The sequence below is a fragment of the Clarias gariepinus genome, chromosome 12, assembly GCF_024256425.1.
Source record: "Clarias gariepinus isolate MV-2021 ecotype Netherlands chromosome 12, CGAR_prim_01v2, whole genome shotgun sequence".
Classification (NCBI taxonomy): domain Eukaryota; kingdom Metazoa; phylum Chordata; class Actinopteri; order Siluriformes; family Clariidae; genus Clarias; species Clarias gariepinus.
In genome coordinates this window covers 22,127,954-22,153,277 of record NC_071111.1, presented here as the reverse complement: position 1 = coordinate 22,153,277, position 25,324 = coordinate 22,127,954, and the positions used below count along the sequence as shown (strand labels likewise).

The window sequence follows — 25,324 nt, the reverse complement described above, 5'->3', positions numbered from 1 at the left end:
ATGTCGTTCCAGAATACCTTTGGTGTCAAACAAGGCTGTTTTACTCCATTAGAAAAAAGGGCCGTTAAAGGAGTTCCTGGGAGGCCAGTGTTTCAGATGTAAAGCATGCAGTTCGATCTGGCTCTGGCGTACTGAGAAACCTTTCTACCTTGATGCTATTCAAGCACTAGTGCAACACTGGGATAAGTGCATTAGTGTAGCAGGGGATTATATAGAGAAATAAAGGGAGTTTTTACTCTCATAACTGGAGCGTATGAGAGTACTCTGCATTATTTTCCTGTTATTCTGCACAATAAAAAGTCTCGGTTTGACTTGAATACCCTCATAGGTATTATCTCCCCTTTCCCTCGTAAAAAAATAGCTCCCCAAAACTTTAAGCTATTTAATGGAAAGAGTGTTGCACAATAAAAAGCAAATGAAGCATTATTTTCTGTAACACTCCTTGCCTCATATAGCTGCCAAACTGCCTTCTACATAAATTTATGATGCACATTATATCGCATTTTATGATGCTCAAGCACTGAGCCTTTACGTTTCTTTTTCTTTTTTTTTCAATTGCTAACAGTAGCAGAGCTTTTGAGACAGCAGGCACATGTTACAGGATGTCATCACCTGTACTCCGCCATAGCACTTGCCAAGTTCCCTCCTGCCACATTCATAGAGCCGAACTGTGCAGTCAAGGTGACTCCATCCACCAGCCTGCCTCCACTCACTGCCAGTAAATAAATGAATGAAGAAAAATGGCTATCATACCAGTATTTATCTCCATGGCCCTAGTGATTAAGGGACTTGCTATTTATATTTCCTGTTTTGTGGTGTGCCTTGTTTTAACTTACATACCGTATATGATTTTTTAAATTTCATAATTGGAATTTGAGTTACAGTTAGGCTTCTTTTGTTGGATTTGAGGATAGTTGACTAAACTAAAGTTGTGGAAAACATAATCAATTATTTCGTAAGGAAGGCCAACTTCTGGAAATTATGTTCATTTATCTGCTTAATACTTGGTCTGGGATCCTTTAGCATTACTTTCTGCATTAATGTGGTGTTGCATGTGGCACTGCCGAGGTATTATTGAAGACCAGGTTGCTTTGATAGCAACCTTCAGCCCATCTTTATTGTTGGAAACCCAACAAACATGGGGAGAACATGCAAACTCCACGCACACAGAAGTGGGAATCTAATCTGGCTGGGAATCGACCCCAGACCCTGGTGGTGCGAGATGATGGTGCTAACCCACTAAGACACTGTGCAGCCCAAAAACATCACTGACAGTGGAAACTTTAGGCAATTTGGATTCTGTTCCTCTCCACTCTTCCTCCAGACTCTTTCACTTTGATTTCCAAATGAAATACAAAATGTAAATCCTTAAGTGCGAAAAGAGGATTTTGCAGCACTGATCAACGGTCCAGTTCTTTTTCTCCTCAGCCCAGGTAAGCTTCTTTGGATATTGTCTCCGGTTCAGGAGTGGCTTGATACTGGGAATGTATCTCTTAAAGATACCTGTGCATGGTGGCTCTTGATGTACAGACTCCAGCCTCTCTCCGCTCTTTGTGAGGCTCGTTAATTGGCTTTGCAAAAACTCTTATTAAGGCTGCGGTCATCCGTGTTCTTTGTTTACATTTTCCTGCCATACTTCATCCTTTTAGTAAATTTTCCAAAAACTAAACTTTGGTACTGTATAGCACTTTGCAAAAAAAGCCAGCCAGCCAGGAAAACATAAAAAAACAGATAATAATAATAATAATAATAATAATAACAACAACAACAACAATAATAATAATAATAAAAAAATCAGGTTTATTCTGATAGTTAGGAGACTAACTTTGATACCATCATCCTGCTAAATCTTTCTTTCTTCAAGACGTTTGCTTCATTTTTGAGTTACACGTTTGACTTCTGCGTCAGTGCATGGTGTCAGTTTGTGCAATTTGAATAAAGTGACATTTTTCTTTTCTTCATGCGTATGAGACTCGTTTCATTGGGTTAGAGTTTATCGTACCATGCTGCGCAAACACAGAAGAAATCCAATTTATGAGAAAATCTTTAAGGTCTGTTACGTCACTTTGGCTGAATTACAGTGTTCAACCGAAGAACCTTGTCTTTCTCTCTTAAATTATTATTTTTTTGACTCATCAGCTTTCTTTTTTATTCGCAGTTGCAGCGAGTTAACACAGAAAAGGCATCAGTTCACCTGCGGCTTCTGCTATGCGCAGCTTCACGTTAAGCGCAGTGACACCTGTCTATTCAGCTTTACATGACTGCTACTTTGTGTTTTTCAGTTCTGAAATGTTTCAGAGTGAAGATACGCATTAGGTAACATATCGGAATGCCATTACCAGCCTCTAGTGCGTAAGAAAGCAAAAATCTGCTATATGAAGAAATAGGTGCCAGAAAAAAAAAACTTTGCAAAAGAAGTGCAAAGTGCACCATGGATTCGAGGTCAGGCTACAGCAGGTAACTTTTGTTCTTTTCTGAGCAGCAAGAGAGCCGAGGCTGTTGACTTTTAAAACAGAATCACAAAGGAATTTAATCAGTAGAAATTAATAGATGGATCAACAAGGTGCATACACGTGCATAGCAGCATCTAATACAATCTCACAAATTATTATTAATTAATTAAATAATTGAATATGATTATAGTACATTGACCAAAAAAAATCTCTGTATAATATAATGTGAAGGGAAAATAAAAGAGTAAAACATTGAGGTGGTATCAAAAAGTTTTGAGACTAGTTTGGTAACGTGCCAGCAGATGGCAGCACAAGGCTGCACGCACAGTCACAGGGGGCATCAACCTTCATCAGTCAGTGTGCCAAAAGACATCATCCTGTCTAGAGTACATCGGGAGGTGTGCAACTGGTGCTTTTCTGACCATGTGCGATATCGTGTCTGCAATTGCATCAGGACAGAAAGATGGAACGTGAAATTCTGCATGAAAACCGGGCAAATCTGCCACAAAGATGTTCGACGGGTTTCCGCAAGTTTGCGGCAATGCTGCAATGGATTGTTTAAAGTGTTTTGAGTGGCATGCACGTTTCAAGAGTGGGAGAGAATCGCTGGAAAGACGACGAGGGATCAGGAAGACATTCAACAGGCGCAAACCCCGTAAACGCGGAAACCAATCAGCAACGATGGTGATCGGGGAACAAGCCACAAAAATGCTGCAATTGTCCGTGTGCAATATGGAACATCGCCAAAAACTCTGTCAGCATGCCGTGGATGACCCGTCCTTTATGTTAAGGATAAAGCCTAAGACAAAGCAAGGGTCTTCACAGTGGAAGACCCCATCATCTCCACGACCGATAAAGACAAGGCATGTCTGCAGCTCGACCAAGTGCATCCTCGACCAAATGCATGCTCATCGTCTTTTTCCGATATCCGCAGCATTGTCCATCGATTCATTGTTGATCAATTTGTCCCCAGGAGCCAGACGGTCAATAGCGAATTCTCCTGCAAGGCGTCTGAGAGAGGATGAACAATACGAATAAAGTACTTACTTCTAAACAGAGCCAACTTTTTGTCTTGAAACTTTTTGATACCCTCTCACATAATAGATGAGACTGTAATTATATGACCACAGCTGTTTGTTTCCTGTTCAATGGAAAGCTAACGCGTTATGTAAGGTGTACAATCTCCTGTTTCACGCCCCAAGTACTGTAGTTTCCTTTGGTCAGGGCTTAGAGAGGGATTCAGCCTTGTGTTAGCCATGAAGAAAACAGTCAATTCAGAGACAAGTGTTGATTAAGGTGACATCCCAATATCAAATGTGTGTTTTGTCCAATCAGATTGCTTAGTCAATTCTTGTGTAATCTGTATTATTCTTCAATTAAACCTTACTGGTGTAGTGGTTAGCACTGTCACCTTGCACCTCCAGGGTCCGGGTTCAATTCCCGTCTCAGTGTGCATGGAGTTTGCATGTTCTCCCCGTGCTTGGTGGGTTTCCTCCGGGTACTCCGGTTTCCTCCAACAGTCCAAAGACATGCAGGTTAGGCTCTGCGATGGATTGGCCCCCTATCCAGAGTGTACTTGTACCCTAAGCCTCCTGGGATAGGCTCCAGGCCCCTGCGACCCTGAATACAGGATAAAGCGGTATAGATGATGAGTGAGTGAGTAAACCTTACTGTGCATTCCTTGTGTTAATTTTTTCTTCATTAGCATTGCTGACATGCTGCTGATCACATGACGACTTTAACACAATTGTAATGGAATTGAATGTCTCTGCTGCTTTTTCCCTTGAGACAGTTCAGCTGGTGATCCTGACTTGCTCATGATTAATGTATACGAAGATAACCACCGCAGTAATCTTTTATAAACTTCTTAGATTTTCTTTTAGGTAACTTTTGATATGTCCGCCGAGGACTTTTCATTCCTAAGCCTCTGCACTGTGGCAGCTGACGTTCGTAGTTTGTCAAGGTCAAAGCTTTGTTGTGAACTGTGCTCATTGGCCTGTGGCTATTCAATTTGTTGTGGGGAGAAGGAGCTGATGAAAAGGAAATGGCTCACGGCGTAACAAACTCCATTCTGCAGAGAAGGTGTTCGGTTTCGCTCAGTTTGCGACCGTAGCAATCGTTCTTGGATTAAAGAGCAAAGTGAATACGGTGTGGATAAAGGCGAATACATGAACGAAATATAAAATGCCTGCGAAAAGGTTTGTAAGGAAAAAAACAGAAGAAGTCTGATTTCCTTTTTCTCACAGGAGATGCATAAATGAAGATGAATGAGATTATTCAGCACAAACACTGAGAAGACATTAGAAGACATTTTTGGTAACAGGAAGTCTTTTCTTAGACTTTGAAACTTTTTTTATGATTTATTGCAAGAATTTATTTATTTATTTATTTTGCTATACTGTACTTCTCTATCGCAGGGTGTTCAAGTCAAACCGAGACTTTTGATTGTACAGAATAACAAAACATAGTTATTTCTCTATATAATCCCCTGCTACAGTACACTACGGGGTGACTCACGGTGATCTGTAGCTTCCCTGCACGGGCCAAGATTTTTTTTTTAACAAGGTGGGCAGAAACCAAAGAACCCAGAGGAAACCCCATGGAGAGGGGAAGAAGATAAATTAGATTAGTTTAGATTGCATTAGATTAGATAAGATTAGATTCACCCTTATTGTCATTGCGAAGTACAGAAGTACAAAGCTGATGAAATGCGGTTAACATCTAATCAGAAGTGCAAATTAAATCATAGTGTAGAGTCATATAAAGCAAGTGCAAGTGAAGAAAGAAAATGAAGTAGGATATTTGTGATGATGCAGCACACATCCAGGACAGTATCCAAGACAATACAGTACAGCGAAATGAAGGGCACATGTGTAAGATGGTGCAAATACAAGGGGCGTTCAAGTCAAACCGGGACTTTATCCTGCCCGAAGACGTAAAACTGATTGATATTTACCGGAGACTTTTATTCTTTGTAAAACATCTGTATGGTGCAAACGTTCTAAAGGTGGCCTGGATCCCACTGCAGTCGTTTCCGCGATCATTCAGCGAGTGGAACGCCTGATCCTTAAAAATTAATGAATTTAAACTTGTTACCAGCTTACAGAAGAGACACATCCGTCTGTGGGAACTGTACACACAATCATTCACCAACTCCACCTGCACATTACAGGAACTCGGCTGGGAGTTATTGCCGCCTCCGCCGTAACAGTCCTGATCTCGCTCAAATTTCATTTTCACATGTTCGGCCGATTAAACATGTTCCACCGTTTCAGACGTGAAGCAGGCAGTCCCATCATGGCTTTGGCGTACTGAGAAAGCTTGCACTAGTGAAACACTGGGATAAGTGCATTAGTGTATTATATAAAGAAATTGTTCCTCACAATCAAAAGTCCTGGTTTGACTTGAACACCTGTGGTAGAACAGAAGATGAGTGGCCATGCATTCAATGGCATGAAGGAATGGCACCATTGATAGCTGAAGATAAGGTGCAAATAGAAAAAGGTGCCCAACTTGACGAGGTTGAGGGATGAGTGGCATTGTGGAGAGAGATTAACAGCTGAGGGGAAGAAGCCGGATGGGGGGAGGAGTGAAGAGTCCATCATCAGTCCTTGATTATGACTCTCGAATGTCCTTGATGGAAGGTGGCTGGGCAGCGGTGATGTGTCGGGCAGTTTTCACCACCCTCTGGAGGGCCTTCTGGCTGGAGACTGAGCAGCTGCTGGAGCACACGGAGATGCAGTTTGTCAGCATGCTCTCGGTGGTACAGTGATCGGAGTTTGCCGCTAGTCTCATTAGGATGTAAAGATGCGTTTTCCACCTTGTTGTTCATCTATACTGTACTGTACATACACAGATCTGATTTAATGTTTGCACCAGGAAATTGTTCGTTTCTTGACATGCCGTCGGGTTTTCTTGTAGCGAGCACAATACTTAACATGACCTGCAAATGAATTGTCAGCTTTAGAAAGTAAAACAGATTATCTGTCTACATACCTTTAGTTCCGGCACTTCCAGGATTTTTAACACCTTCACAGACTTTGCCACTGTTACATTCTTGTTTTTTGCAATATCAATTTGACCTGCCACCGACTCACGGTTGCTCGAAACCTTGTTAGCGTCTGTAGTCCCAGATCCACAGATGTTACACTTCGACCACATAATAAGCCTCATTTAGAGCTTCACAATCTTATAATCTAAACCTTTTCCTTTTTGTTCCAGTGTAATAACTGGCTTCTCAAGTCTCGCCTTCGTTTCCTCTAACATTTTTGGTACGCGTGAAATTACTCCTAAATAACGGACCTCCAAATGTCTTGAATGATCAATCAAAATGTAGTAAAGAATTCTACACTCAGCGTGTTTTTTTTTTCTTTCAAATTTGAATTTGTTTTCCCCGATATTCTGATTACATCAAAGTGAAAACGTCTCATGATATTTCGTCAGAAAGTCATTTCTTATTCAGTCAATAATAATAATTATAGCCACTTCCTAAAACAGGGTGTGTGTGTGTGTGTGTGTGTGTGTGTGTGTGTAAAACTCATTGGCACCTGTGTAATGGAATATGTAATCGAGACACGTCCTAGGGAATCTAAAGGACGACTTCATTTTCTCCAGTGAGACAGGGACAAAACCTTTCACTTGCATGAGGTGCAAAATATATAAGACTCTTGTCAGACTAAAGGCTGAAATTCAACATATTTGAGAAGGCTAGACGTTACCATGAAACAAGATTCTCTCGGGAACGGATGGGGTTAGAGCTATTTTGAGATGAATAATTTGTTTTCCCTAATGGAATAAAAAAAAGAGACGGAATTAGAAGGTATTACATATTTGGGTTGGCGGAGACACGAGAAGACGGTGCTCTAAAATTTAGATTGCAGTGATGTGCAGCTCTAAAAACAAATATGCAAATGAATAATAGGAGTTTTATTAAGTTGAAAGATTTTTTTAGATGAACATTTTGAAGCTTGTGTAATTCATTCTTTTCTATATACAGTATATTTTCTACTTCCTAATTAAGGCCTTGATAGTGTAGAGACTATCCAAGGATTCACTGATGGAAAAACATATACAGTATAAATAGGATATACAGTGGCAAGGAAAAATATATTTCATATATATATAATAAAATCTCGGATTGCGAGTAACGCGGTTTGTGAGTGTTCCTCAAGACGCAAAGATTTTTAATAAATTTTGACTTGGAAAACAAACAAGTCTTGGTTTACGAGTACCGAGTATCAGGTATCACGCATGCGCTTCTTGTTTTGACCCCTGCTCGGTCTTAGTGCGCGTCTCTTACTGGTACAGTATAATCAACATCTGTGCACACGTGTACTGTTTACTATAACACTGTGACCACTTGTGTGTTAAACATATCTTATTTTGTGTCTGTATGCGTGTATGTACAGCGTGCATGTAAAGCAAAAGCAAGTCTTATTAGAGAGGTTAAAGATCCATTTTCTCTCTTTGTATCAGCCTGCTCTTTGTGTCTGTGTGCGCGCACACACACACACACACACACACAGATCACTCCTAATTTCACCTTCACAGACACACACACTCTTTCACTCTGCTCTACACAGAAACACTGCTCTGTCGCGATTCTTTTCAAACATAAAGTGCAGGTTAATTTGCTTTATTTTTACTTTACAGCTGTCATTTTGTTAGTGTGTTGCTCAATCGAGTGTCATTAGAGAGATTTCTTGGTTATTTTTCCTGATAAAACAGTGTTTCCATTGTGTGCGCGTGCGTGTGTGAAAAGAGTGGAGGAAGGGTAACTGTGTAAGACGAGAAGGAGGAGAGGGGAGCTTCCTTTAGAATCACACACACACACACACATACACAAACACAGCGCCTGCATGCATAAAAGGAAAAACTTATTTTATACTTAACTTATTTTTACTTTTTTTAAAGGTAAAGTGCAGGTTAAATTTTTTTTTTTACTTAATATTTTGTATATTATGTATTTATTTTTTTGGGCTGTAAACGAATAATTTTAGTTTCCATTACTCCTTATGGGAAAATACGATTTGGTTTATGAGTGTTTTGGAATAAGAGCCTGGTTCCGGAGCAAATTATGCTCGTAATCCAAGGTTCCACTATATAAGTTCCACCTTTTAAGTTGCATTACTGAAACAAACGAGCTTTTTGAGTAGAACGTTAGTCGAGAGCAGTTTTGTGCAGGTTATAAACCGTATAAAAAGTTTTGACAGCGTACTGCACATGCGTCAAACAGTGGGCGCATTTTAAATTGACTGCTAGATTATAAAAATTTATATGTAATATATATATAGAAACAAACTAAATAATTCTTTAAGGTTTGACCTGTCTGTCTCTTTTTCACTCACTGTTTCTCTCATTCTTTGTCTCTAGGATGATTAAGAAACAAAAACAGAAGACCTTTACACAAGTTCTGCTGCTCATTTGCATGCTTACACTCTTGCTGTTACCAATCCACATTGCAGGACATAAAGGTAAGTGTAAAGTACATTTAGTTTTAAAAACTTTCACGATAATCTTAACCGAGCAGAAGAAAAAAAAAAGATGTGTTTGAAGTCCATTAAACAAGATTTACTAAATTGAATAACGTCCAGTTGTTTTTAAATTTTTAATCTAGCTTGTTTTTAATGAACAGTAAAATAATAAAAACATAATTACCCATCCTCATTTAGTTTTCTACTTTGTAGTTCAAGAATACTCAAATGAACTATTGATTATTATTAATTATCTCATTTTTTTCACGACCAGTGTGATTACGGTAAAAGCACCACATCAGTAAATTATAACATATTAAACACTAATCACATGCCAGAATGCTTCTTTATTAGGGTCTATTGGATTTTTCCTGTCCATTTTCCAACAACCATAAAATGCATTAAGTATTGAATGTGCCTGAGAAATGGTTAGTCATGAATATTAACATGATATGAAATGGCAAATCTTGATAGCAGCAAATAGCTTACAGTCATATTCCAACCAGTAGCGTACCTAACAAAGTTGTGATAATATGCCAACTAAATCAGTATATGCATTTTAATTACTACTGTGGACTTTCTCGTCCCAGAATAGCATTCTAATGTTCATACATCATCCCTGAAGCAATTTGAAATGGCTCGAAGTAATTATTTCTTCATTAGAAAATGGATCACAGTGTTTGCTGCCTTCATTGTCTAGACAGAGATGATGATGATGATGATGATGATGATGATGGTGCAGATTATTATTATTATTGTTATTATTGTTACAAGGGGTCTTCAAGTCAAACCAGGACTTTTTAACAGTTTCTATATAATCCCCTGCTACACTAATGCACTTATCCCAGTGTTTCTCTAGTGATTGGATACCATCAAGGTAGAACGTTTTCTCAGTATGCCAGAGCTATGATTGGACTGCCTACTTCACATCTGAACTGCTGGCCTCCCAGGATCTAACATACAGTACCGACATGGCTTGAAGTGTTTATCCTTATTATGCAAGTGATGTTCCCCATTGTGGTGACAAGTTATCTGACGATTTTCAAGGATCAGGCGTTCCATGCATTAAATGTTCACGGGAACGAGTGCAGTGGGCTCTTAGACACCTGGGCCAGGATCGTCATTCATGCACATGCAGCCTTTTTTAAAAACCTTATGGACCAATCAAATGTATAACTGTGATTAAGAGTCTAATCACTGAACTGCGCTTGAAGTCTTTTATAAATACACACAAAAAAAGAAAATTCAAAAGAACATTTTCTTCAAGAGAAATTTCATTACAAGTCCTGGTTTAAGTTGAACGCCCGTTGTAGTACTGAAGAAAAAAATAGAAGCTAAACCAAACAGCATGGTCCTTGCTTTAAAAGCACTTAAAAGCCTGAATCTCTTAAATACTCAGCTTTTATGGCTAGAAATAAATTATTGTTTAAAAAAAATAATTTGTTGCTGTACTGTATAATTACTTCTGATTATCTATGAAGATGAGGGTTGTAGTTGCATACCCTTTCATTATTATTATTATTATTATTATTATATAAGATCCCTTATAATTAATTTATTATGTGCTTAAGTGTTAATTGATTAATTAATTAATTAATGCATGCTTTATTGTTCCCGAGGACACACTATAAAATAATACCCTTTGCATCTACAAATAAAAGGATAAGGTACATGAATGCAAACCATAAAATAAGATTGGAAAAACAGATTACAGCATTTTACAAAAAAAAAAAAAACCTGTCTTTTGAGGACCCCGAACAGTCCGAAAGTACCCCATTGTGCCCCCCCCCAAACACTGTGGCGATATGAAAGCAGGTTACCGTGACGGATAGTTCAGTGGCCCTGGCCATGTAAAGCCGGCAGGCAGCTTTTGGCCCAATTAGGCATGCACACATTCAGGAAACTGGCAACGGCCTTGGCTTGCTCGTCCTCAAGATGCTCATCATCTTAGCAGGGACTGGAATCGAATTAGCTTGCAAGGGTTCAATTTCCATCTGATAATTTTGCTACACTGTAATTTCCCCAGGGTTGTGTTTTTTTTCTTGGAATTGTAAATCTATTATCATTCAAGTCAGGTACAGCTTCCGGAGAGCACTTAATGTTTGGAGCGAAGATCTGGAGAATATATGCGCAATTCAACCAGTAACTATTGAGCTGCTGAAGGTTGAACGTGCTTACAATTTGCACTTTTCTTTCTTTGTTAAATCCTTTCTTTAACACTGAATTAATCCCCTACAGGAGTATATCATGTCCTTGTAAGGATTGCACATACTAATTGGAAAGCGTCACATACTATATGAGTAGATGCTCTTTTCCATGCTGAACACACTCTCTAGTTCTTCATATTTAGTTCTACAATGTAGGCAATAAAAGGAAATAGTTACTATAATAATCATCGTGTTTAAATGTTCAAATTCGAATGTTTTTGTATTGCCCGGGGTTTAAACACACCAATTGGATTTTCCCCTGTTGTGTCTCCATAAGAGAAGGTAACTCTCCTCAGGCCTGTTGCCCAGCTCTGTAGTAGTTCATTTACACAGAGACTGAAATGGTGTATTTGGAGGAGGAGTTCAACAGATGGACAAGGGGTATCTCTGCTGGACATCTAAGAACTACTGAATACTAACTTGTTAAAGAAATAGGTAAATATGGGACCTTTAATGCAAGTGCAAAATCGTTCAGGTGGCTCTTGGGATTTGTAGCTTGCTAGCTAAGTTATTCTTCAAAATAATCTTCTCATCCAGAGCCAATCTCAATTTAAAATTAATAACTATAACCATGATTTTAATAATCCTAGAGAATGGATTTATAGGTGTCATTATAATGATCATTAAATATGAGGACAAATTCATGTAATTTTTGCACCCACTGCAAACTCCTATCATCCTCAGCCAGTTCTCCTGACCTTCTGCCCATCCTTCTTCTTGATGACTGCCTAATGCCTATACTATATGGCCAAAGGTTTGTGGACACCCAGCCATCACACACTACTGTATATTTTAAGGCTAGATTTAGTCTAGCTTTGTCGTTAAAATATCTGCAAGGAGCTTGCTTCGTGCTCAGGGCCACTGTCGTGCTGGAACAGGTTGGCGCCTCTTACTTAGTGAAGGAAAGTTGTACAGGATGCATAGACATTTTATACAATTCTGTTCGACAAACCTTGTGGCAACAGCTTGTGGTAGAGACCTTTTACACCCATCTTCATACATATGGGTGTGAAAGTAAGGTGTCCATATACTTTTGGCATACTTTACTTAGACTAATGGGCAGTGGTGACTCAGAGGGCTAAGGCACCGAGTTACCGACCGGAAGAAGGCGGTTCGATCCCCAGCTCCACCAGGTTGCCACTGTTGGGCCCTTGAGCAAGGCCCTTAACCCTATCTGCTCCAGGGGCGCTGTATCATGGCTGACCCTGCGCTCTGACCCCAGTTACGCTGGGATATGCGAAGAAGGAATTTCACTGTGCTGTAATGTATATGTAACAAATAAAGGCTTAACGTAACTTAATTCACTCATATACAGTAGACTGTACACCATGTTTCAAGTGAATGTGGAATGTGCATTTAAAATATTACTACTACTAATTAAAAATATATAAGTAATAATAATTTATTGAATACATTGATAATAAACTAATAATAAATAATTAATTAATTATTATTATAAACAATAATATGAATAATTGGTATATCAATTAACAACAACAATAATAATAATAATAATAATAATAATAATAATAAATATTATTATTATAATTACATACTAGGTCAAATTTTAGAACACAATGTAAAATATCCAATCGACGTGATTACATCCTTTAGATTTATTGTATGATTATACACAAACATAAACAGCATTCAGTATTTTAGCTGCTTTTTGCTTTGGTTTAAATCTGCGTCTCATGGTTCCTTTCAGCACATGTATAAAATGTGCTAGGGAATGTGGGGGTGATTTTGGCTGTCAAATTACCAAAAATACATTGCAATGTTCATCCTTCAAATGTGCCCTCCATCTCCACCTCCAAATGCTCCAATGCATCACAGTTAGATTAGACGTGCAGAGCCGCTGAACTTATCAGTTTGTTCGGCCGTACCTGTGAATGAACACTTCGGGCCTCTGGAGGAGATGGTGACCTTATCTTTACAGTGAAGGATACAGTACCTGAAACACACATCGCTCAGTGTTACTTCTCTTCCTCCTCGTGCATGTTTGCATTAATAGAGTTCAGAAAGCTCAGAAAGCAAATAACGGCTGGCGAAAACTTCAGTGTCTCGGTTCAGACTCATATTTCAAATGTGCAGGGAGAACATGGTTGGAGTGACCAGTTCATGCTTCACGAGGAGTGTTTCTCCATTAACACATTAACTATATATTATGATGAGAAGGATATCATTATATAATAAGACCCATGATCATATACAGTATATATAAAACATTCACTGATAGAATCTTCAGACTATTTCATATTAAAGTATGATGAGGACTGTCGGAGAAATTTTACAGAAAATGTTTAGAAGTGATTAGAATAATTATGGAAAGTAGTACTTATATATGCAATCACCCTCTACCCAACACAGAGCCATTTATCATAAACCACCGAATCCAACCCCATATTCCACGTTTTTTGTCAAGAAAACGCATGGTAATTAGATAAGCTTGTCTGCACTGCAATAGAACAGTGTGAGGGCAGATATCCAAACACTAATTAGTTGTTTACCACATTTGGTGGAAACTAACATGCATCCACAGGAGGAGGGAACCTCCTGGAAATGTCACACACAATTAAAATTGCACAGACATGCACTGCCTTTAAATAATTCAGGCAACACCAAGGGAGGAGACACTTAGTATAAAAATAGAGAAATTTATTAAAATACAGAACACTGCACTTAAAACTCTAAGCACTCCTTTAACTTCCTTTATACTGTACTTGTATTTTGTGTAAGACAGGTACTGCTACAGAACATACTGTATCACAGGACGTCGGGATAGTCAGAATAGTCTTTGGTTATTTACTCATGCCACACCTGTTTACCTTGTTTAGTCTGGTATATGATGTCCTAATTAACGGTTTGACTGCAAAAACCGAACTGCATTTTTAGGCATTCAACTGACCTTTCACTGTTCCATCAGGCACCGGGGTTGTTTGTGACCAAATTTCTATTTTGAAAAAGACTAAATGCTTCTTTTAGATACTTAAACTATTTAACTTTTACAATTATTTGACAAAACATGTGTAAACGACCATACAGTATTTCCCAGCAAAACAGGACACACCAGTGTAATTACATTTTATTTATATAGTGCTTTTAGCAACAGACATTGTCACAAAGTAGGTTTACCGAAATAGAAATTCTGAATCTGAATTTAAGTACAGTAAAACCTTGGATCGAGAGTAAATTTGTCTGTGAGTGTTTTGCAAAATAGGCAGAATGTTTAAATACATTTTAACTTGATAAATGAACAAATTATGCTCGCAATCCAAGGTTTAATTGTATTTGAGAATTGTAAAAATTTCTACATTTATAGCTTAGTTAATGTGTCCTTAATAAAAAAGTCAGGGGTAATAGTATCAAGGAAAAAACTGAACCTTAAAGGACATAAGGAGAAAACCTTGAGAGGAACCAGACGAAAAAGGGAACCCGTCCTTATTTGGGTGAAATGGGATAGCGTGACTATAAATTAACCCATTCTGTAATGAAGGTCAAATGTTCAGTTGTTAAACAAGAAATTAATTTAAGATATCATGATATCTTAATGATATATATTAGCCTTTATCCAGATATTAGCCTGGACTTAAATACTGTGTTTGAGTCCCAACACTAATTGGAAGGTTATTTCATAACTGTTGTTATATTAAACGGCTTTGTAAGACAAATATCTGGCCCCTGCTGCAGTCTTCATTATATAGGGTACCAAAAAATAACCTTGCACCTTTTAATCGACGTACTGCAGGTACTATGGCACAAGACCATATGGTATACAGTATGTGAAGGATTTGGTCACAAAGAAACAAAGTAAAATTTGAAATTTAAAATCTCTATCTATAAAATATATACAATATCATTAGTCATTAAATGAATGTTTCTCCAGGAAACAAGTAAAACCACAAAAAGTTTATGTACCATTTTATCAATCAGACTGCCCCTATTTGAACCTTAAATCCAATCAATAAAAAATGTTGTTTATCCTGGTTGAAGAGCTTTATTAGTTAAAAGAAAGACTGAAATTGTGTCATATGTTTTACTGTACACATTGTACACTATTCATATATTGCTATTTCCTTACTTTAGAGCCGAAGAAACGGTATCAACTACAGTATGAGTTTATGTGTGTGACTTGTCCTCTTATTCAACAGTTCATCATGTCAGGACAGGAACGTGTGAAGTTGTAGCATTACATCGATGCTGTAATAAGAACAAGATAGAGGAACGTTCACAGACTGTCAAATGCTCCTGTTTTCCTGGACAAGTGGCTGGAACCACACGAGCAGCACCTTCCTGTGTGGATGGTATGTACATCATTTAATATGCAAATAATATTTTACAAAGTGATTACAAAGTACTTAAACTTTAGTACAGGTATATGCAATTTTGTTTTAATGGCTGACTTGGACATCACAAGCTTGTGTAAGGACCAGGGATCCATTGTAGATCAAATTCATCATAGTGTCATCTAATCACTGATTCAAAGGAAGAGATTAAACTATTAAAAGTTTATTGTATTGCACACAAAAATTACATAAATAAAATGAAATTCAATCTGATGATGTTTAATACTGAAATTTTATAATCAGTTCATATGCCGATTCCCAGAACAGGCTCCCGGTCCACACATAAAGGCATAGAGCATTGCTAAGAGTGAACAAATAATTGAATTCAGATTCTGCAATTCTAAATATCACTTTTCTGGATTTATCCATAAACTTATTACTGATCATAGCAACTAGAAGTGGCCATGGAGTTAATTTTATTACCACAAAAGCAGTAAAAATGTTGTACACATTTGCTAGATGCTGGAGGCTGGATGCTAAAAATGTGTTCAGATGTGTGAAAGTTTCCTGTCTTAGTGCTTTCCTCCTGCTTGTTTTCCTTCAGATTATTAATAGAAACTTGAGTTTGTTACGCCGGTCCAACTGGAATGTATGACACATTCTGTGCTAAAAAAGCCACTCCTTTTCTTTGTATAACAAGTTATGCATTGAAGAAGGTATGTAGAATACAGGGCATACATCTCCTTTTTCAGAATCATCCTAAAATTGATTCAATATTTTTTCCCTTATCAATCTACAAACAATACCCTATGGATTTTGCCTTGTCATTTACATAAATATTCAGATCCTGCGTTATGAGCTCTGGTGCATCCAATTCTATCAATGTTCCTTAAGATACTTCTGCATGATTAGAGTGCCTAATTGAATTCACTGGACATAATTAGGAAAGGCACACACCTCTCTCTATATAAGGTGTATAAAGCCATGCAGTTGACAGAATGATCTGTAAAACCCAAAGTCAGGAGTGTGTCAAGGCCCAAGTCTGGGTGGGAGGGTTGAGGGGGGCAGGGGGGGTTTGGGGTGGGGGGGTTATAAGAAATTCCCAACAGCACGATGACCTTCATTATTCTCAATTGGAAAAGAATTAGAACATCCAACTCTCTTCTTAGATATTTTTGTGGAGATGAGAAGACCCTATAGAAGGACAACCATCAGTGCAGCACTCCATCAATCAGGCGTTCATGGAAGAGTGGCCAAATGGAAACCATTACTCACTTAAAGAGACACGACAGCCCACTGGGAGCTTGCTAAAAATATACCCGAGTGACTTCAGACTATGAGAAGAAAAATTATTTGGTCTGATGAATCAAACTTAAACTAACAACATGTGTGGAGGCAACCAGGAACTGAGCATGACCTTATTACTAGGATCCATGGTAGTGGCAGCATTCTGCAGTGGGAAACACTCAATATTGTGTAAGTTCACCTTGTGATGCCTGGGCTGCTCTGTCCCTTCAGGGCATAAATCCATAAGAACTCTGGGGTGTGCTGCGGTGTCTGGCACCAGAAAGTTGGCAAAGAATCCTTTGAGATGTAGGGTGAATCCTACTTGCTTATATGGCACATCCCATGGGTGCTGAATTGGATTGCGATCTACTGTACATACAGTACACACACAGTGCTTTGCAGTTTGTTTTATATGGAGCTGTGAAGCTGTAGACTGGTCAGGATGCCCACACTGACCCATGTTCAGTGCCTAATGTGCCTACAATGGAATGTCCTGCCCTTCATGTGTATGTTAGTTTGACACAGGCCATCGACCTAAACATTGTTGCTGACCAAGTACACCAAATGCCTTCTTTCACTAGGATAATGCACCCTGCAACATCTTCTTCAATGAATTTGAGGTGTTGACTCGGTCTCCAAATTCTCAAGATCTCAATACAATTGAGCATCTGTCTGATGTGCTGGAAAAACAAGCACGATCCATGGAGACCCCATCTTACAACATATGTAAATGATCTAAAGGTTCTGCTACTGGTCTAGTAGAGTCCATACTGTATATAATAAATATGTATATATAAAAATTTTCCATAAAAAATAATGCAAATGTGCAAATTACAAAAGAGTTTGAGTTGGTTTGTTTGTTTGTATGCTGAAAATGCTTTGTAAGCCGATGAAATAAAAAAAAAATTCAAGTTAAATTCATAACGGTGGTGTAGTGGTTCGCACTGTCGCCTTGCATCTCCAAGGTCGGGGTTTAATTCCCGGCCAGGCTCGATTCCCTCGTCTGTGCGCTTGGAGTTTGCATGTTCTCCCCGTGCTTGGTGGGTTTCCTCCGGGTTCTCCGGTTTCCTCCCACAGTCCAAAGATATGCAGGTTAGGCTAATTGACATTCCCAAAAAGCCCGTAGTGTGTGAATGAGTGTGTGAGTGTGTGTGTATGTGTGCCCTGCGATAGATTGGCACCCTGTCCAGGGTGGACCCCGCTTCGTGCCCTAAGTCTCCTGGGATAGGCTCCAGGTCCCTGCGACCCTGAATACAGGATAAAGTGGTATAGAAGATGAGTGAGAGTGAGTGAGTGAATTAAATTCATAAGGGAGGGCATTCGTATGCCAAGTTTCCATTTAGAAACTACTGTGAGTCTATATTTTGTAACAAAGTGGGTCTCACGATGGGCAGAACCGCATGAAAATACTCTGCACTGTTTAAAGCGGCCAGATCCGCAGGCTGCTACCCCGCGAAGTTCTAAACAGGCAGAGGTGCGGTCATCTAGTCACATAGACACTGCTGCAGGGGCAATCAGCTATAGGCACCTGGTGGCGTGTCTATTTAAGGGTGCTGATACCTGCACCCTTCGTGCAATCATTAGGTAGCACTAGTAAAGGTATCAGGGCCACAGCGAGCAGCAAGCCAAGAGAAAGGGTGACCCTTCATGTGGTTCCCTGCGTAAGGGCTTTTATTAATATTATTACATCTCGTGGTGAGGCTTTTTAACCCGCACCACATAACGTGTGTATATTATATACATAATCTAATATTTTGTTAGACCGGTAGCATTTTGATAAGTTTATGCAATGTTGCTGCTTTCATTTTTCTCCATGATCTTGTGTTGATGATGGTCGTGTCTGACCGCTGCGTGAAGCCTTCTCCAGCACGCTCACAAGGTCTGGTGGTTAAATCTGTGTGTAAAAATTAAAACAATGGAAAAATGTATTGGGTGCCCAAATAAAAAATAAAAAAGTGTTTTTTTTTTTGTAAGATTGTAAAAGAAGAGTTGTTTTCATTTTAAAAGCTGGTCAAATTAAATATATGAGTGTGTGACTTTTTTTTTGGCCAGGCAAGTATACGTACTGTATATACTGTGTGTATCTTATGATTAAAGCTTTGATCGCTCTTTAAAATGAGAGAACAAATCTGTGTAACTGTTCTTGTAACCAAGGCGGTTTTACAGATGACTCCTTGTTCCCTACTATGGTTGAGATGTAATAAAATCGAGGAAGTCAGAGAATAAAGCTACTAGTGAACACCCAGATGGGCCCCTCAGTGCTGTCTGACCTATTCAATGACATTTTGTGTTTGACATTCCCTGCAAATTAAAGCATAGAGCTAATGTGCTCACTGCAGGAAATCTTGACAAAACGATCAGCGCTTAACCTTTTCATTATCTCCACTACATATTTAGATATTGCACCTTTTACTCCCATCTATGCAAGACATTGGTCTAATTGGAAGGGCTTACATTTCTCTAATGTGAATTACTGAAAGCTGGAAACCCAATACTGTCTCAATTAAAATAAATCATGTCATTAAGTGTTCTGGGCTCTAAGTAGCTATAAAAAAAACAATAATAATAATAATGTATGAAAATGATGTCACCCCTATAGTGTCCAGAGGAATACTCGGCTCAAAATATTACTGTTCTCCCACAATAATCTCATACTGAAGGAGTACATTTATCCTCCTACAGCCTCCATAGTGGAGCAGAAGTGGTGGTGTCAGATGCACCCGTGCCTGGATGGAGAGGAGTGTAAAGTACTGCCTGATCTGAAAGGCTGGAGCTGCGCCACAGGGAACAAGATCAAGACCACAAAGGTGTGTGCGGACACAGAATCTTCATGCCTACAGTCAGGTTTCACTAAAGATCTACACTTCATGATAAGTCATTTGCCAGTAGTTTATTTCATACCGCAATTTTCCATGGCAGCAGATCTCACTTTAATTCTGCCTTCAAGGATAATCACAGGTTTATATTACAAAGCATGTGCTATAATGTGTATATTATAACTCACAGGAACTTTTAAGCTACTGTTGATATTCCACATACTGTAATAAAAGATTTAAATTAATTAATTAATTAACAAAGAAAATAAACAGTTAAAATAAACCCTTTTATTTAATTAACTTATTAGGTGGACAGAATTTTGTTGAAATGTTTGCACATGCTTTTGTAACATAATTTAAATAAAATTAAAAATACAAAGGTAATTAGTATGTACAGTACAGTATTTATGCAATTTATGGAATTTGTTAAGAAATGATGTTTTTATTTATGGTGTTCTCTACAGTGCAAAAAGTGAAAAAAAATCAGTGCAAAAAATCTTACTTAGTGTAAATATATTGAATTTAGTCAAAAAATCACAGAACCAATTATTATAAATATATTATTAGGCCTATTTTAAGACAATCTTGTTATGTTTTCAGTGTATCACTAATATGTTGTGTAAAATGTGTCTAGAAACGAATTGGTTAATGATCTTATATTGGCTTTGTTTTCATCTTACAGTAACAGTACAGGTATGTCACACTAGATTTAATGTATTTTCATTAATCATCAATGCTTTCACTTTATTTTGCAGGAATTTTATGACTTTATGGGCAACTTATTTATTTATTTTTAAATAACTTTATGGCACTTTTTCTTTTTTTTCTTTTCGTTTTATACTCACAGTTAAAGTACTTTCTAGGAGCCTCCCCTGGTCAATAATTAAGAACTAAAAGGCAAAGTTACTGTAGACCAACATATTCCTTTATTTCGTCCATTATTATTTTTTACAATCCACACATTCCGATGTGTTTTGGAAATTATGTTCCATATAAATCTCACTTCCAGGTTTTATAAAATTTGATTTGTTAATGTTTTTTAGAAACCCTTGTTTCAAATGACTAGTTAATTTATCCCAAGTAAAACATCTGAACCATGATACTAAGCTGATAGTAACCGCCACCACCATCATCTATACATGTAATATAACTGTGAAGTTGGCTTATCTGTACAAAATTATTGGGGGGAGGATGGGGGTGAAGATGGGTAATAGAACACACCAAGATGGTTTTTGGAATTTTGGTTTGTCTTTTTGTCTGTTTGTTTGTGCACGCATCACGTAAAAACTACCGAACGAATTTTAATGGGGTTTTCACAGGTAGATTTGGCCAAGCTTGAGGTAACACATACTGTTTGTTTCATCGCAATCGGGCCACGGGAAAAAATTGAAAGGAATTTCAATGGAAAACGCTCTTATATCATAAAAAAATTGACCTTGAAAAAATCATTACTTTATCTTAAAATTAAAAAAATGGCACTGTACATTTTTTTAAATTGTAGTTCAATTTTGGAATAAAAAACAACAATTTTTACTTGTTACCGTGAAGTATGCGTAATAAATGTGATCTTACACCTTGATCCTACTTGATCCTTGATCCTTACTTCACAGTAACAAGTAAAAATTGTAGTTCATTCCAAAATTCAACAAATGGCGCTGTCATTTAAAAAAACATGCTTAGGATTAGGATGTGTGCAGTTGAATTCCACGCGAGCAAAGTCACAGGCACAGCTAGTCTGTATTACAAAAAAAAAAAAATAATAATTCCAAAAAAAAAGTAAAGAACTCGGTGTTCATACTTTAAATATTTTTTTTTAATTATTAATATTCTATAAGAGCAAAGATTGAAAGATTTTTTGACTGTAAACAGGTTTATATTAAAATGCTTCTTCTTATACTTTATGAAAATAGTACCCATGGATAATAAATAAATAAATAAATAAATAAATAAATAAGAATAAGAAAACTGTCATACCATTACAAATTTATTTCTTTTCTTTTTCTTGTAGTTAGTGAGTTATTTTTAATATGTTTCTTTCTGTCATGCTACAGAAAAACCAGAAAGCAAAACCCTTCTGTCACAACTCGGGAACGTTCCTTGATGAATCAAACGCTACTATATTCAATTAAAAAGTGCATTTATTAATAAAGAAAAAAAAAATAGAATCATTAGTAAATTTCTTTCCTGTTCAGGCGGTTTAGGATTTACAGTACCTAAACTATCCTACTAGTTTATGCTCGATTGCTCCGGGAGCGTATATAAGGATTTTATTATCACCTCTCCTTTAAACAGAGCAGCTTAAAGGCGTATCTGCTGCCAACACTTCCTTCATCTGTCGTGACCTTAGTGACAGTGTGAAGCTTTTAGTCGTCTTAATGGCATCCATCATGTCACCACAACAATCTTACACCTTCACCAGACCATTAAACCAACACACCAGCTTTAATTAGAACCTTTTAATAGTAAGCCGATGCCGATGCCCTTGTCCTGGTTATGATGACTGTATGGCTTGACTTCTCCTCGTCCCTGTCCACATTATATCAATTATTTAAGCTGCCACACCAAACCTGTCTGGAGCCTAATTATTGATCCGAGGCGTCTTAAACAGCCTAAAACCCAGCGCATCTCCTCATCTCAGCTGTTGTTTGCGGTTGGTTTTATATTGATCCGGTGGTAAAACACATAAACCTCAAAAGACGGCATTTCTTTCATTCTCTATGAAATATTAAACTAATACTGTTTTCTCCTTTCATTCCCCATGTAACCTTTGGGACAGATCTCTCCTGACCGAGATCAGCTTTGGTAGCGGATGGAAACTAGATACAGGTCAGACTGCACTTCACAATACATTAAGAGATGGTCAACAATGCTTCATATTGGATTGGTGTTTCCTCCCCATTAGATACAGGTTTTTTTTTCCCCCTTCCGTACCTGTGTGGATTTCAGTACCTGACTGCATGTCTGCAAAAAAACATGAGAGATGAATTTTCAATGCACGTCATCTTCAAATCTTTTCTTCTCATTTTGCAGCAAATGTTTGTCGATATGCGTCTCATATCTCACAGTTTTGTAAGATGTCCCGATGAACCGTGTCACATAAAAGCTTCGCCATCTACACTTCTATTTCCTTTAGACAAGCTTCACGAAGATGATATGGCTCTTAAAGTCTTTTTTTTTTTTTAACATCGAATTATAATAATGTTTAACAGTGCATGAAACATTTCTGGAAATGTGTCCAGGTTCATTCATAATTTTGAGATCAGCATACAAACAGGCAAGCCTTTAAGTATATTACACTATAAGACAACGTAAGAAGCACTGAACACTTCATCGTTTCCTTCCACACTTCACATGTGCGATAAACCACATTTAGTTTAGGAAAAATGCAAAACCTTGCAGTGATGAGTCTACAGTTTCTGGATAGGTCTTTTGATTATGACCTTGTTTGTCTTGCCAAGTTTTTGACCGCTTGTCTTTGCACTTGTGTCTTGATACGATTGCTGATATTTCGTGAGCACGTTTTTGCGGATTTAGTTTTGCACGCGATTGTGTTTTTGCTTCCGTATTGACCCTGACTGTTTAAAAAGATCCCTGCACACGGGTCTTTACTTTGACTTTGTGGGAAGTTGAAAAGAAGTGTCGAATGAATGAATGAATGAATGAACAAACAATCAAACAAACAAAAAAAAAAGAATAAATAAGTAAATGTGTCTATGTAACATGGTAGAGAAGACTAATTATATTATTTTAGGTAAATTAACGTAAGCATGTAATAATAATAATAATAATAATAATAACAATAATAATAATAATAAATATTATTATTATTATTATTACTATTATTATATAATCTTCTGGACAGTCATTAATGTTTATCCTCCTGGTTGCCCCTTGCATGCAGGTGTGAAGTCCTCTAATATATCATTACTGCGTGTAAAAATTAATCTATTAAACACAGGACCGGAAGCTATTTCAAACTGAAAAAATAGGATTTAGTTAGAAGCAAAAACACAACAGTAATCATCATTAATTATTCTAACACACAAACTGTAATTTTGAAATCTTTCCATGATTAATAACATCATTCTTTTATCCCTTGTAGCTCACAAAGGCGTTGTTTATACCTTACCTTTCAACTGGCAACTAATTTAGGATCGATGATATCATTCTTACACACACACACACACACACACACACACACACACACACACACACACACACCCTGGCACAGTTTTTGTTCATTTAGAGACAATGTAAATTGAAAACTTTTTTTTTTCTTTTTAATTTTCTCACCTTTATTAAGTTAAAGTATGCATTAGAAAGATCATCAAACCTGATTCTTTTTGTGCTGCGCTCATAAAAACGAGAAAAAAACAAAAAAACATTATTAGCAAACTCAGACCAGGGATCCACATTTATTTATCTAGCTAACAATTCTGTCCATTAAAAAAAGAGGGATATTGATAAAACTATTGACAACCTTGAACTGAGCCGCTTAAGCCGTGTAGGAGTTAAACATAAACAAAGAGCACAATTTACATGTGCTCTTTGTTTATGTTTATTTCTTTGTAAAGTAAATAAATAAAAAAAACTGCTAGCAAGCTTGTTTGAAGTTTAAAAATCCCATTTGTACATTACGATCAGCTGGAAGCGTTCAGTTTTGTCTATTATTGATGAGAAATCTGACAGTTTAGCATAATAATTGTTCATTATTAAATCTCAGTGTCAGTCCAAGTTACACTTATGCATGATTAGTGATGATGATGTTTATAAAAAATAAACAACAATAACTGCAAAACTGTTTTTCTTTTAAAGTTTTTGTTCTTAAAAAATTTGGTCTGATTGGTCAAACGAATTTCATCTGACGGGTGAAGGTGGGACTTTCATAAAATACGTTCTTTTTTTTTTTTTTTTTACTTGTCATTTTTTTCTTTCATGCCCCTGAGGGGCTCCGTTATCTTGTAGCCCTTTATTCAAATTTATTTTAGTCTTTCCAACCTTTATTTAATTTTTACACTATACATTTTTTTATAGAAATTGGCACATAACCAGAAAGCATGTCCTTATCAACACACACCCAGCTGCTGAGTTTAATAGCTTTCCGAACGTACTACTTGATTATATTAGTTATGCATAAAAGGAATTAAATGATTAATTCCCTCCTCATTTTTCTTTTAACAATATGCTAGGATTGGAACACAAAAACAAATTTCCTTTCCTTTCTGCTCGGAACGAAGCAGTTGGTATTTTTTATTTTATCTCCAAGCCCTGATTAAGCGTATTGTTTTTATTCAAAGTATTTATTTCCCATAACTCCAGTAACATATTATATAGTCTAACTGTCCTTGTAGCACATACGAACATACAGTACTGTATGTTTTAGTCAGTAGGATAAACGTTATACAGATGTCCTACAGAAAAGTTGGACATGCTGTGGAGGGGGAAAAAATTGGAGGAAAGAAAAGCTCATAATTCTTAAATTAGTGACTCATTAATCTTGGTGACAGTGGAGAATGTTACTCTACTTCACATAGGGGGCAGAATATATTACAATATGCACAATTTTTCTACCCTTAATTATGTAAAGAGGTGAAGCTTAACCTACATATTAATCTGCTACTGTATTTATATTAAATATATTGGATATTTCATAGGAAGTGGACTAGCGCAATACCTACAGTACAATAATATTATAATATTTTATAAACATTATATATTCTGTATATATTCTGTTTATTAGTTTTGTTTATATTGCTATGCTACTTTGGCATTTTGATAATAACATAAAAGATTTAACAGCCG

At 37.2% G+C, this 25,324-nt stretch overlaps 1 protein-coding gene across 1 annotated transcript in view; it reads left to right on the top strand.

Annotated features, from left to right (window-relative positions):
• The window catches only part of LOC128534324 (chemokine-like protein TAFA-2), a 49,232-nt gene that overhangs the window by 20,975 nt on the left and 2,933 nt on the right, over positions 1–25,324 (top strand). The window contains exons 2-5 of the mRNA XM_053508713.1: positions 8,826–8,926; positions 15,285–15,437; positions 19,389–19,513; positions 22,299–22,348. Of these exons, the coding sequence (XP_053364688.1) occupies positions 8,827–8,926; positions 15,285–15,437; positions 19,389–19,513; positions 22,299–22,328 (408 nt within the window). The 5' untranslated portion in view covers position 8,826 and the 3' untranslated portion in view covers positions 22,329–22,348. The remainder of the gene's footprint in view (positions 1–8,825; positions 8,927–15,284; positions 15,438–19,388; positions 19,514–22,298; positions 22,349–25,324) is intronic.